The sequence below is a fragment of the Macaca fascicularis genome, chromosome X (genome assembly GCF_037993035.2).
Source record: "Macaca fascicularis isolate 582-1 chromosome X, T2T-MFA8v1.1".
In the NCBI taxonomy this organism is placed as follows: Eukaryota; Metazoa; Chordata; class Mammalia; order Primates; family Cercopithecidae; genus Macaca; species Macaca fascicularis.
In genome coordinates, this window is record NC_088395.1 from 14,695,952 (window position 1) to 14,708,626 (window position 12,675).

Consider the following 12,675-nt stretch of genomic DNA (forward strand, 5'->3'; position numbering starts at 1 on the left):
TTGTATTTTTAGTAGAGAGGGGGTTTCTCCATGTTGCCCAGGCTGGTCTCAAACTCCTGACCTCAGGTGATCTGCACGCCTCAGCCTCCCAAAGTGCTGGGATTACAGGCATGAGTCACCACACCCAGCCTACTTAATTTTTTTTTAATGACACTTGCCAAACAAATGTCTTTTTAAAGTACAACTTAGTTATGTCTTTACGTATGAAATTTCTTTATTTTTCATTGACTTAAGAATTTCAAGTTCAGATAACATAATTGATCTTCCCAGATGTTGGTGTATAGTTTTAGAGAGGGCTGTACCAAATATTTTACTCTGGTGTAATTTTTAACATCTGTAGTGGCTTACTTAAACCTGCTGTCTTTAGATAACTGTATTCTCCTCACACTTGGAAATTCCATCAGTCTTAGTCCATTTGTGTTGCTATAAAGGAATACCTGAGGCTGAGTGATGTATAAAGAAAAAAGGTTTATTTGGCCCATGGTTCTGCAGGCTATGCAAGAAGTACGGTGTCAGTATCTGCTTCTGGTCAGGACCTCAGGAAGATTCCACTCATGACGTAAGACGAAGGAAAGCAGGCATCACATGGTGAGAGAAAAGGCAAGAGAAAAAGGAGGAGGTGCCAGGCTCTTTTCAACAATCAGTTCGAGTGTGAACTAAGAGCAAGAATTGAGTCCTTGTCATGAGAATGACACCAAACCACTCTTGAGGGGTCCTCCCCATGACCCAAACACCTCACACCAGGCCCCACCTCCAACACTGGGCATCAGATTTCAACAAGAGACTTGGGGGAACCAAACAAATCATATCCCAGACAATAGCACCATCAATCTTTTAAATGGCACTTTTATCTGAACTACATCCCTGAGTCTATCCTCAAATAGCTTAACTTTGTCTTCGAAGTCTTTCTTCTCCTTTGCCACTGCTGGTTATTTTTCACTGCAGAATTAATCTGACTTGGATGTTTATTCCTGTTTTTTCCCTAGATAAGTCAGATAAATATGATGCACGTGATGTTGAAAGGCTACAACAAGATGATAACTGGGTTGAAAGTTACTTATCTTGGAGACATAATATCGTAGATGAAACACTGAAGATGCTCGATGAGAGTTTTCAGTGGAGGAAAGAAATTTCTGTCAACGGTAAGCTGTTCAATTTAACCTTGACTGTAATATATCCTGTATAAATGGTATTGTTTTACATTTATCTAATCATGTATTTGCACATACTCCTAGCAGCCATCATAAACACCAAAATATAATTATTTATAAAGACCCAGTAATACTTTCAAAGGAACAGCTTGTAAGTCTTTTTAGTAGAAACATTCATAAGGAAATCAGATCACCAAAGAGCAGAATCACACTCAGATTCTTCAGTCACAGCAGAGTTTCCTAATCTGTGTTTAATTCAGTACCATTAAGCAATAGCAAGACAGTAGCTTTGCTACTAGGCCTAGAAATAAGGAGATACTGTCCCTTTTTCTCAATTATTTCCTATGCCCTTCTCTATCCCCACAGTTCCTTGTGCTAATAGGTTAATAGGTGCACCATATAGAATTGTTAAATGAATGAGAGTCACCCCAAAAATGCAAGCTTATCCCCAGGGAAGCCTATCACAGTCTTCTCTTTATATTGTTTTTATTTTTTTCGGTACATAGTAGATGTATATATTTTGGGGTACATGCAGCCTTAGCTTCTTAATTTCTAAGTCTGCTACTAGATTCAATTTTTTCCCAAAAATGGGAGTTTCAAGTCTTGTAGTTTTATAATGGTCTTCAAGTACATGATGACCTGTTAGTTCTCTCCTCCAAAAAATTGAATAAGAAGAAACTGGCATAACTTCTGATTTCAGTTAGGCATAAAGCAGAATTTTCTGTCCTTGAGGATTATAACCTCTGAAGTGACTTCAATCGGAACACTTAACACAAAATGGTCAACAAATAAATCTAGAGCAGATACTCTCCTCACTCTTCATGCTTGCAGAAGGAATCCCTGAAAAGGGGAGTAGTAAGAAATAACGTGATTGGAAATTTAACAACCGTAGGTAATTTCAACAGTGAAGTATTTATTAACCAAGCAAAGAAATATAAATCTGATATTTCTAAACGAATTAAGTACCGAATAAATACTTAAATTCAACAATGTTTGTTTTCTTACATAGAATTGCTATTTTCTGGTGGAAAATAGCAGAGATCTGGTAAAAGGGGATGGGGAAAGAGAAATCTTTGAAAGGTCTTAAGGTACTGCTGGTGAATGAAACAAAAGCATTGGCATTTACTGCCTTGCTATGTTGGTCCTTAGCCTCCCCAAAAACTGGAGAGGCACTCTGTTTGTTCCTCCTGCTGAAGTTCAAGTTCTCACATTTTTTGTTTTCATTTCTTATTTTCTCTTTTCTTTCTTTCTTTCTTTTATTTTATTTTGAGACAGGGTCTTGCTCTGTCACCCAGGCTGGAATGCAGTGTTGTGATCATAGCTCACTGCAGCCTTCAATGCCTGGGCTCAGGTAAGCCTCCCACCTCAGCCTTCTGAGTAGCTGGGACGGCAGGCATGTGCCACCATGCCTGGCTAATTTTTATTTTTTTATTTTTAATTTATTTATCATTATTATTATTATTATTTTTGAGATGGAGTCTTGCTCTGTCGCCCAGGCTGGAGTGCATGGAGCAATCTTGGCTTACTGCAAGCTCTGCCTCCCGGGTTCACACCATTCTCCTGCCTCAGCCTCCCGAGTAGCTAGGACTACAGGCGCCCACCACCAAGCCTGGCTAATTTTTTGTATTTTTAGCAGAGACAGAGTTTCACCGTGTTAGCCAGGATGGTGTCAATCTCCTGACCTCGTGATCCACCTGCCTCAGACTCCCAAAGTGCTGGGATTACAGGCGTGAGCCACCACGCCCGGCCTAATTTTTATATATTTATCTTTGTAGAGAGGGAGTCTCACTGTGTTGCCCAGGCTGGTCTCAAACTCCTGGCCTCAAATGATATTCCCGTGTTGGCCTCCCAAAGTGCTGGGATTTTATGAGTCACCATGCCTGGCCATTTTTCTTGAAGTATTTTCCACTTTCCTAAAGGTTTTTAAATGCATTAAAGTCTACTAGATAACAAACTTCGTATTAGATTGGTACAAAAGTAATTGCAGCATTTGCCATTATGTTTAACTGCAAATACCACAGTTACTTTTGCACCAACCTAATAGAAAAATACCATTTTACTAAAGAAACCAAAGTGATTTTTTTCTACTAATTCTGAGGCTGCAATGTGGATATTTACTGGAATGTTCTCTTGAAACTCTGATGGTGATTGTTTGCAAGTCATTATGTGAAACAATCAAAATGTGGAAATGTATACACATAAATAATGACCTCTCAGGGGAAACGGAGTTTGTCCATTTTGGTCACCTGTCATTATTTAGTTTGTTTCCTTGGTAGGAAACACCACTTTATATTGCCAGAGATTTTCTTTTTGAATGTTTGGGTACATTATATCATTTTTAAATATCAGAACTACTACATAACATTATCTTTACATTATGAGTTTTATTTTTAAACCCCTAAATTACAACTACTGATCAAAGCTTACCACTTTTTAGACCTTAATGAATCCTCCATTCCCAGATGGTTATTGGAAATTGGTGTTATTTATCTGCATGGTTATGACAAAGAAGGTAACAAATTGTGTAAGTATATTTATGTTCTGGCTTTTCAAGATTTTGAGATTGAGATATCTATGTCAACTGAATTAAGAATTAGCAGAACTTTCTCCATCTGTAGCACTCCTCAAGTCTACTGCAATGAGAGATTGGTAGAACCATTTTTACAGTGTTAGATACTTAGTAGCTGTACATACTGTTTGCGTTATAATAAAGTAGGCAATAAAGGCAAATGCTGCATCCTACAGCATAAACAAAGTTATTTAATTCAGAGTCGTTATCTTCTTTCTAATCTGACTGTGATATTAAAACTCAACTTAGTGTTTTTATGGAGAATTTTTTTTGACAGTCGCTAAAGGTTGCTAAGTAGGCCTTTTCCTTTTCTTTTTTTTTTTTTTTTGAGACGGAGTCTCACTGTGTCTCCCAGGCTGGAGTGCAGTGGCGTGATCTCGGCTCACTGCAAGCTCCGCCTCCCGGGTTCACGCCATTCTCCCGCCTCAGCCTCCCAAGTAGCTGAGACTACAGGCGCCCGCCACCACGCCCGGCTAGTTTTTTTTTGTATTTTTAGTAGAGACGGGGTTTCACCATGTTAGCCAGGATAGTCTCGATCTCCTGACCTCGTGATCCACCCGCCTCGGCCTCCCAAAGTGCTGGGATTACAGGCTTGAGCCACCGCGCCCGGCGCCTTTTCCTTTTCAAGTCTCCCATAATCTCACTCTAGCTTTTTCTGAAATGTGTATTATAATGAAAGGAACAGTAACAATCATCTCTTTTGTTCCAATGACTCCCCTGTTATACCTCTCTCCCACTTGCCCCAAATCCAGCCTGGTTTTGTACCATGGATACAACTTGGCAGGCGAGTTTGAGCCCCATACTGAACAGATGTCCTGCACTCATCTTCACTTCTCCGTAGCATGTTGTCTGTCCCTGTTTCAGCAATACTCTTTTTGCATTTTTCTGTTACTGCCACCTCCTCCTTTTCAACCTTTTTTTCTCATTTTTCTTCTTCCTCCTGTCCCTTAAAGGTGTTTCCTAGGCTTTATTCCTTTCTTGCATCTTTTACTTTACAGCTGATACAGTCTCCTTGGGTGATCAATCACGAGCATCTTGGCAGCTTTAGCTACCTCCCCCAGCACAGTATTGACCCCACACTATCCCCAGGACACATGCACATACCTAGCTACCCACTGACTGGCCCCACCTGCCTGTCAGCAGCCTTTAGCACAACACAGTACTGAACATCCATGCCCCTCCACTTGCTCACTTTCTGTATTGCCCACCTCAGTCCCACTCATTGGCTCTTCCTCTAATATAGCTTCAATTTGGCCTTTTTTCCATCCTCACCAGCTACTTCCTCAATTCAGTTTCTAACTACTACCCCTTTGCCCCAGTCCCTTCCCAGGTCATAACCTGGTGGGTTTCCTTCTCTGCCTCCTCCACTCTACCCTCTGTGCTATTGCCTGAAAGGTGTTCTAAAATAGGAAAATCAAAATGCCCTAGAGTTTCATTCAGAGTCCTTCAAGTCCAGTTCTTTCCTATTTTGCTTCTCCTCTCACCACTCATCACATTTCATCTTAGCTACTACCACCACCTGAACAGTTTACCGTGCTCCACACACATGCACGGCACTGGCTCATGCCTCCATCGCCCTGTGTCAGTATCTTTCCTCTGGATGGAACATTTTTTCCAGTGCTCGACAAAAGCAGTGATTTTCTTTTTTGTTAAGCACAATGCAGAGCACATTTAGATTATTATCAAATAGTGTTTGTTCATCTGTATTTTCTTTTCCGTCTTACAAGTGAAATTTGTTTATTTCCTAAGGGAAAGAAACAGTCTATCTCTTTGCTACTCTTTAAGGCTCCCAAGTGCAACTCTTTCTCACTGAAAATAAGAAAGAGATGTTTTTGATCTAAGAAACAAAATGAATTGTAAATGAAAAATGTCAAGGGAAAGACTATATATATGTATAATAATAATATAATGCCATAAGTCTTGTTCTTGTTTTTATCTTCTGCTTAAAGTCTGGATCAGGGTGAAGTATCATATAAAAGACCAGAAAACCATATCGGACAAAAAGAAGCTCATAGCATTCTGGTTGGAGCGTTATGCTAAGAGGGAAAATGGGAAACCTGTAACAGTGATGTTTGACCTGTCAGAAACTGGAATAAATAGCATTGTAAGCATTTTTCATTCATTTCAAATCAGTGTTTATCATGGCTTCCTCGCTTTCTCCTATCCTTGCTGCCAACCACATATTGCTGTAAAATTGAGGCAACTAACTTGTATTAGGGATTTATTTTTTCACCTTGCAGTGTGAGTGTAGTCAAACATGGAATAGGGCTTGCAAAGAATTAAATTTGTTTCTGTATTTGGCGTTGAAACTGTTGATTTCCTAGAAATGTTCCTTGTCTGAGACACAGGATGGGGAGGTAGCATGTCAAGGCTGGCAAGGTATGAATCGATGTGATAACTGTGAACTTTGATATCAAAGCTAATATCCTATAGCACCTGCCCCGGTGTGTGCCACAGAGTAGTATATTCAGGAAATATCAAGTAAGGTAATATACCATCTTGAATTTGTTATATTCGTACCATGTTTTAGTTGCAAGATGTTCACATGAGTTTTGCACATATAACATTTTGTGATTTTATTGAGTGTTTTTGTTTGCTTGTTTGGATTTGTTTTCTATCTGTTTGATTTGGTTAGCTTTGGAAACCAGTTTTCTTCAGGTAATTTTGCCAAGCTTGAAAAATAAGTAAAACCTACCTGTCTTTAATTTGGGTCCTTGTGGCCTTAGTGATACCTACAAACCCTTCAGCAGCAATTGAGATCACTTGGCACATTTATTCTAACTACAGTCTCTTATATTTAATCTGTGGCTGATTCTGATAGCAGTAATGTCGAATTCGCAAACGTGCTCAGGGCAGTGTTGAAATCTTTTCGGAATTCCATTTGGCAAAGTATGTTAAGAACCTTAAAGTGTTTGTATTTATACTCTTTGACTGGTAACCAACTTCTGGAAATCTATTCTAAAGAAATAACCCTGAATACAGAAAAAGCATCATATATCAAAATATTTTCTCAGTGTCATTTAAAGTAATGAAAAATTAGAAAAGAAATGTAAATGTTCGACATGATGAAATGGCAGATTATATATCTAATTGATGGAATATATATAGCTATGTAAAATGTTGTTTATAAGGAATTTATAGTAATATTGGAGAGCACACATTTTTCTGAGATGAAAAAAGCTGTTTGATTATACATACTGTAATATGCATGTATACTATACGATACATAGCCCAACAAAGGAAACTGTAGCCATTATAACAAACACCAAATAGGCTAGAGAGAACTGCTAACAAGAGTTTTTTTTGCAGTGGCAGGACCACAAATTTTTTTCATGTTTCTATTTCTCTTTTTATTTTTCAAGGATCCGATGCCTTGGAGTTTTCCAACCTAGTTTCCTTGTCAATGGGTTTTAAATTAGAGAGAGTAAATTATTTTATATCCAAAATCAAAATCAATTTGCCTAGATAAATAAATATGCCATAAAAATAAATCATGATTCTTTTATCCTTTGGATATGATAGTTTCCTAATTATAACCCAGAATCATGAAGAATAAATGTTAATATTTTTGTTGCCAAGTATAAGGAAAGAGAATTGACTTGAACTGTTTTATTTTTTCAAGCTACATAATTATCTCACCATCTTTAATTTGTAAATAAGGTGTATTTGCACTGCTAAGAATTTAAGTCATTATTAATGTTTTAAAATACTTGAATCTTGCTGAAGAATTTATTTTTATAAATGACCCTTTCATGATTCACAAAGAATTTAAGTGAGCTTATAAAGATGTCTACAAAATCTCAAGGCAAAAAATAAGAAAATCATTTGCTAGAGTTGGGACACCAGTTTGGCTCTAAGCTTTCAGCTGCCTGGCTGAAAGAAATGTAATCATTTAAAATTATTCAGCAACCATCCTTCACAACCAGTGTCTTAGAAGTATATCCATTCCTAATACTTGAACTAGAAAGTCTTTCATGGGTCCTCAAAAGGACGTTTTACAAGATAATAAATAACAGCCTCGAAAACTTCCTTATATAATGCTGAGCAATAGGGTTGATGGAGCTATTTCTTGTAGTCCCCATTAATAGAATATACCAGTGACATCTTATCATATCCACTTGAATTAGCAGTAACTCACGATTTTACGAAGAAGGATATTCAATTAAATAAATGATAGAAACAAGAATGTTATACCAAGACTATTTAGACAAAAATCTCTGGGGGCCATAAATTATAAACTAGGTAAACGAGGTAACCAAATTTTTATGTAACTGGTTCTTTTCAGCCATTTTCTTTGACTGTTACTTAACTACCAATTATGAAAACTCCATGTACAGTGGCTATAATGATTAGTTACAAAGGTATTATTTTATATATATATACACACACACACACAAAGGTATTATTTTATTTATATATATACATACACACACACACACACACACACACACACAGGTATTATTATATATATACCCATAACAAATACTTAAGATAGTTAAGGACGCTTACTTTTAGTTTACTGCAATTAAAGATGCTGCAACTAACATTCCAGGGATGAATTTAGAAACTTTCATCTCTAGGACAACCCACCTTTCCAGTAATTGTGATGGATTTCAGTTTGCTTGGTTATATCTTTCATTCCACAGTCTTTATAAGATGGCCAATCGGAATTAGTGAATCAGTATGTGGCCATGGAGTAAAATGACCCATGGAAATAATAACCTTAATGACCTAATTTACTGTTGCTGTGCTCAAAGCAGTAGAACCAACCAGATAGCTATGTTTGTAGTCTCCCAGAAATCAGAATCAGTGAACAACACTGGAATATAAACTGAAAAACTAATTATAGGTCTCTAAATAAAATGAAAAAAGCCAGAAGTGGAGTAGATACAGCAGGCCAATGTGATTAGATTAAGTATTGTGATAAAAAAGATTGATAAAACATATTTTATTGACACTGTTATGAGGTATAAAAATTAGGATTAAAAAGCAAATATATGAGAATTTACATAAATGTGTATTATCATCCCAAGTAGTCTGATTATAAACTGTTTACTTGTTTCAGTAATTCTTTAGTTATTCAACAGATTTTTAGAATTTCTCTGTGGAGATTGCTTTTAGATCCATTTTATGCCCCGTTGCCTTAGCAGCCTGAAGTACGTAACTAGTTTGAGGTAATGTGAATAATTTTAAAACATCACTAAGCATCTGGTTTCTTCAAGTCAGTTTTAGGGCTGATTATTATAAATAGCTTAATGACCTAAAACCTTAATCCTTGAGAATATAGATATTTAGATATGAGCTTACTTTTTAAAGAATTTAATAATTGTCTCATTTGTATTTAATAATTTCTCACCTTTAGAAATGTGCAATTTTAAGTTATCTAATGTGGACAGTCTTAAAGATTTAATCTTTATTTTAGGACATGGACTTTGTACGCTTTATCATCAACTGCTTTAAGGTTTATTACCCTAAATACCTCTGTAAGTAACTTACTCCTTTATAAAAATATAACATATTGAAACTGTAGACAATGTCTGAGAATTGTGGAGCCTTATAGTATTATAGACTTTCATACCTGAAACTTTGTTTTCTGATGAAGAATTTTAAATATGTTCATAGACATTATTCTAACACATACAGAGGACAGTTTTTCATAAGTATTCATTGTCCTTCACAGTTAATTTTAAGAGTTTAAGTTCTAAACCGTATGTATGGCATCCTATAACACACTCACCCACTCACACACATAGGTACATAAAAGCATACATTTATTTCAAAATTATCTCATTTTTACTAATATTTCAATTTAGAAATTCATTTCAAGTAGTATTTATTATATGAAACAGATAAGCAGTACTGATGAAGTATACTGTATGATAAGCAGTATTGATATGTAAAGTATACTGTTACCAACTGCTATTTAAAAATTGTCATTAAGAAAATACTTGACTAGAAGGTACAACATTTGAATCTGGCATTTGGAGTTTGTTTGTTTTTCGTTGTGACTATTCCATTAATTACCTGAATGAAGAACTCCTAAACCTTATATAGTCCATTTTTTACTTGTTGAATTTGTATGATGGGTTCCCCCTAGGGAAGCCAAGATGCCAACTCACATAAACAGTCAAGTATATTTAACCCCAATGGTTTAAAAGTGAAAAGACAGAAGAGAGGCAACAGGGACATCAGAAAATGGGAATTTACAGATCTGCCTGAGCATACTCCTAGAAAACAGCAAATTGGGTCTTTTGAGACTCGTGATTCAGGTGACTTTAGCATAAAATCCCTAAATTGTCTTAATTTGGCATATTGATTTTACTGTTGTTAATGAGAAGTGAGGAATAGACAAAAAAGCATAATGGATATCAAGAGTCAGTGCCACCCCTAGCTCTATACTCTCATCTTTTCAGAGAGAGTATTCATGAATATTTTTAGGTGAAAAGAATGATCAATAGTGTCCAGTTTGGGGAACCTGTACTATCTTAGGTTCCTTATGGATTTTTCCTGTATCTGGCATGTACCCTGATTCCTTAAGGCCTCCTGAGCAGTGCCAGTCATTGGTCAGTAGGAAATCACTACCCCATAGTTTTAGTTTGTTGCTCTTATGGACAAAATGAAAAAATACCCACTTGATCATTGAAATATCTAAAGGAGTTTGTGAAGAGCCACTTGTCAATAGTATAAATATTATTATTACTTTGTAAAATACATCTGAGATTCTTTTGATAAAACTATTAAAAAGTTAATAAATCTATATAAAGATGAATTATATAGATTCATCTTAATTAACTAGAGATTTTATATATATATATATATGTTCTACCTACATAATGTAGCTTTGCAGACATTGAATTTTGTGGAATCTTAATTGATTATTCTTCAAAATCTGTCATGAAGAATAACTATTGTATCTTAAAATCTTGAGTCCGCATTATTTTAAGCATATCCCAGATGAAGACTGCGGTATTAAGCACCAGGGTGCCTCTTCACAGATGCCTTTTTCCTTATATGTACTTTACTTGTCCTACATTAATGCAACAACTCTAGGAGGTTCTCTGCTCAGAAAAGAGTGAAATTACATTTTGATTCCTCTGGAATAGAAGAATGAATTGAATCTCAAAAATCTTCTTTGCAGTTTCTGTTTCTTTCTCACAGTTGTCTCATTTGTTAATAGGGCTGTTTAGTATCTTCAACTCAATGTGTAAATAATACTTCTGTATACTTTGGAATTATTAGCTTCCTGGTGCTCATGATGTAAATTAGAAATAATTTTTGCTTCTGAAAATGTAGTGATGTATTAAAAGGGGAGGGGGCAACTGTGAGACTGGTTTAACAATAGAATCTCTAGAAAATTGTAATTGAAACCATAAATTAGAACTGGAAATGATTTTAAAGTTCAGTGGCCTCAGTGCTACTATGACATGCCACATCCAAAGACTCCATTTATCCACTTAACTGTTTTCTTTTGTACTTCCCTGCAAACAACAAACACAGTGAATGACAAAAGAATAGGCTGTTTACCAGAGGACAGTGACAGTGCACTATTGATTTCCCACAAGTCCTCCTCCTGGGCTGGCACCTCACCATTGTGACATGCTAGTTCAGTTCCAGCACCACATGGAATACTATTCATGATACTATACACTTCACTGAATTAGAGCTCAGACAATGAGCTCAGTTTTTACTTACATTTAGATGACCAGTTTTTTCTAGGCCAGTATAAGTGATGTTATTACAGAGGTACTGATTCACATTCAATGAATTTTTTTTCATCTTTCAGCAAAAATAGTGATCTTTGATATGCCTTGGTTAATGAATGGTGAGTATATTTATACTTTCTTAAAACAAAATGTCTAATTTTCTTTGCCAATTTAGCCATATTTCTACAATTGTTTAAAATAATGTTCATATTGTCCTTTGCATGCACTCTTAAGAGACTGAAGCTAGAGCACTCGGAGGCTATTCCTAAGCAAACAGGGCTAAAATTCTATACCCAGGATCTGGGGGCACCCATTAGTCTTCTTTAAAAACAGCCTTGCCAGGCATGGTGTTGCACACCTATAGTCCTAGCTACTCAGGAGGCTGAGCCAGGAGGATCACTTGAGCCCATGAGTTTGAGGCCAGCTTGGGCAACATAATGATACCCTTCTCTTAAAAAAAAAAATTAACAACAGCCTCAAAATATTCAACCATTAAGGTAATACTGTAGTCAGAAGCCTGAATTTGACATGCACAGATAAGGTGTGTCACAGAACACAGGCCTTGTCTAGGTTTTCTCATGGGCTTCAGGTGTTGAGAAGGAAGGTGGAATCAGTCTGAAACTCACCCCAAATCACTGTAGTGACATGACCCTTTTGACAGTCAAGATATATTTTTTGGTAAATTTTTTTTGAAAAAGCCATTGGTTGATAAACTATCTTGACCAACTTTAAAATTACTATAAATTTAATGTTATTAAATGTTATTAAATGTACATTCTCATTTGTGTTTGCAAAAGTCAGTTGTTACATAGAAAGCAATAGAGAAAATCAACAAATCCAAAACTTGGTTCTTTGAAAAATGCAACACAATTGACAAACCTTTAGCTAATAAAGAAGAAAAGGAAAGACTCAAATTATTAAAATCTGTAGTGAAAGAAGGGACATTACTATTGACCTTAAGGAAATAAAAAGGACTATAGGGGGATACTGTGAATAGTTATATGCAAAGAAATTAGGTAACCTACATGAAGTTAACAAATTCTTAGAAAGATACAAACTACTGAAACTAATTCAAGAAGAATCAGAATAGAAATATAAAAAGGAAGTTGAATTAGTAATCAAAAAACCTTTCCACGAAGAAAAGCCCAGGCCCAGATGGCTTCACTGCTAAATTATGTGAAATATTTAAAGAAGAATCAACATGAATCCTTCACAAATTCTTCCAAAATATAGAAGAAGAGGGAATACTTTC

The 12,675-nt window shown here is 36.0% G+C and overlaps 1 protein-coding gene across 3 annotated transcripts in view; it reads left to right on the plus strand.

Moving 5' to 3' along the window:
* Positions 1-12,675, plus strand: part of MOSPD2 (motile sperm domain containing 2) — a 52,147-nt gene that overhangs the window by 21,160 nt on the left and 18,312 nt on the right. For 2 of the 3 annotated variants that reach the window (XM_005593014.4, XM_005593015.4), the window contains exons 3-7: positions 987-1,142; positions 3,589-3,675; positions 5,670-5,824; positions 9,143-9,203; positions 11,504-11,542. In XM_005593014.4, the coding sequence (XP_005593071.2) occupies positions 987-1,142; positions 3,589-3,675; positions 5,670-5,824; positions 9,143-9,203; positions 11,504-11,542 (498 nt within the window). The remainder of the gene's footprint in view (positions 1-986; positions 1,143-3,588; positions 3,676-5,669; positions 5,825-9,142; positions 9,204-11,503; positions 11,543-12,675) is intronic. The other variant, XM_074029167.1, reaches the window with a different exon arrangement.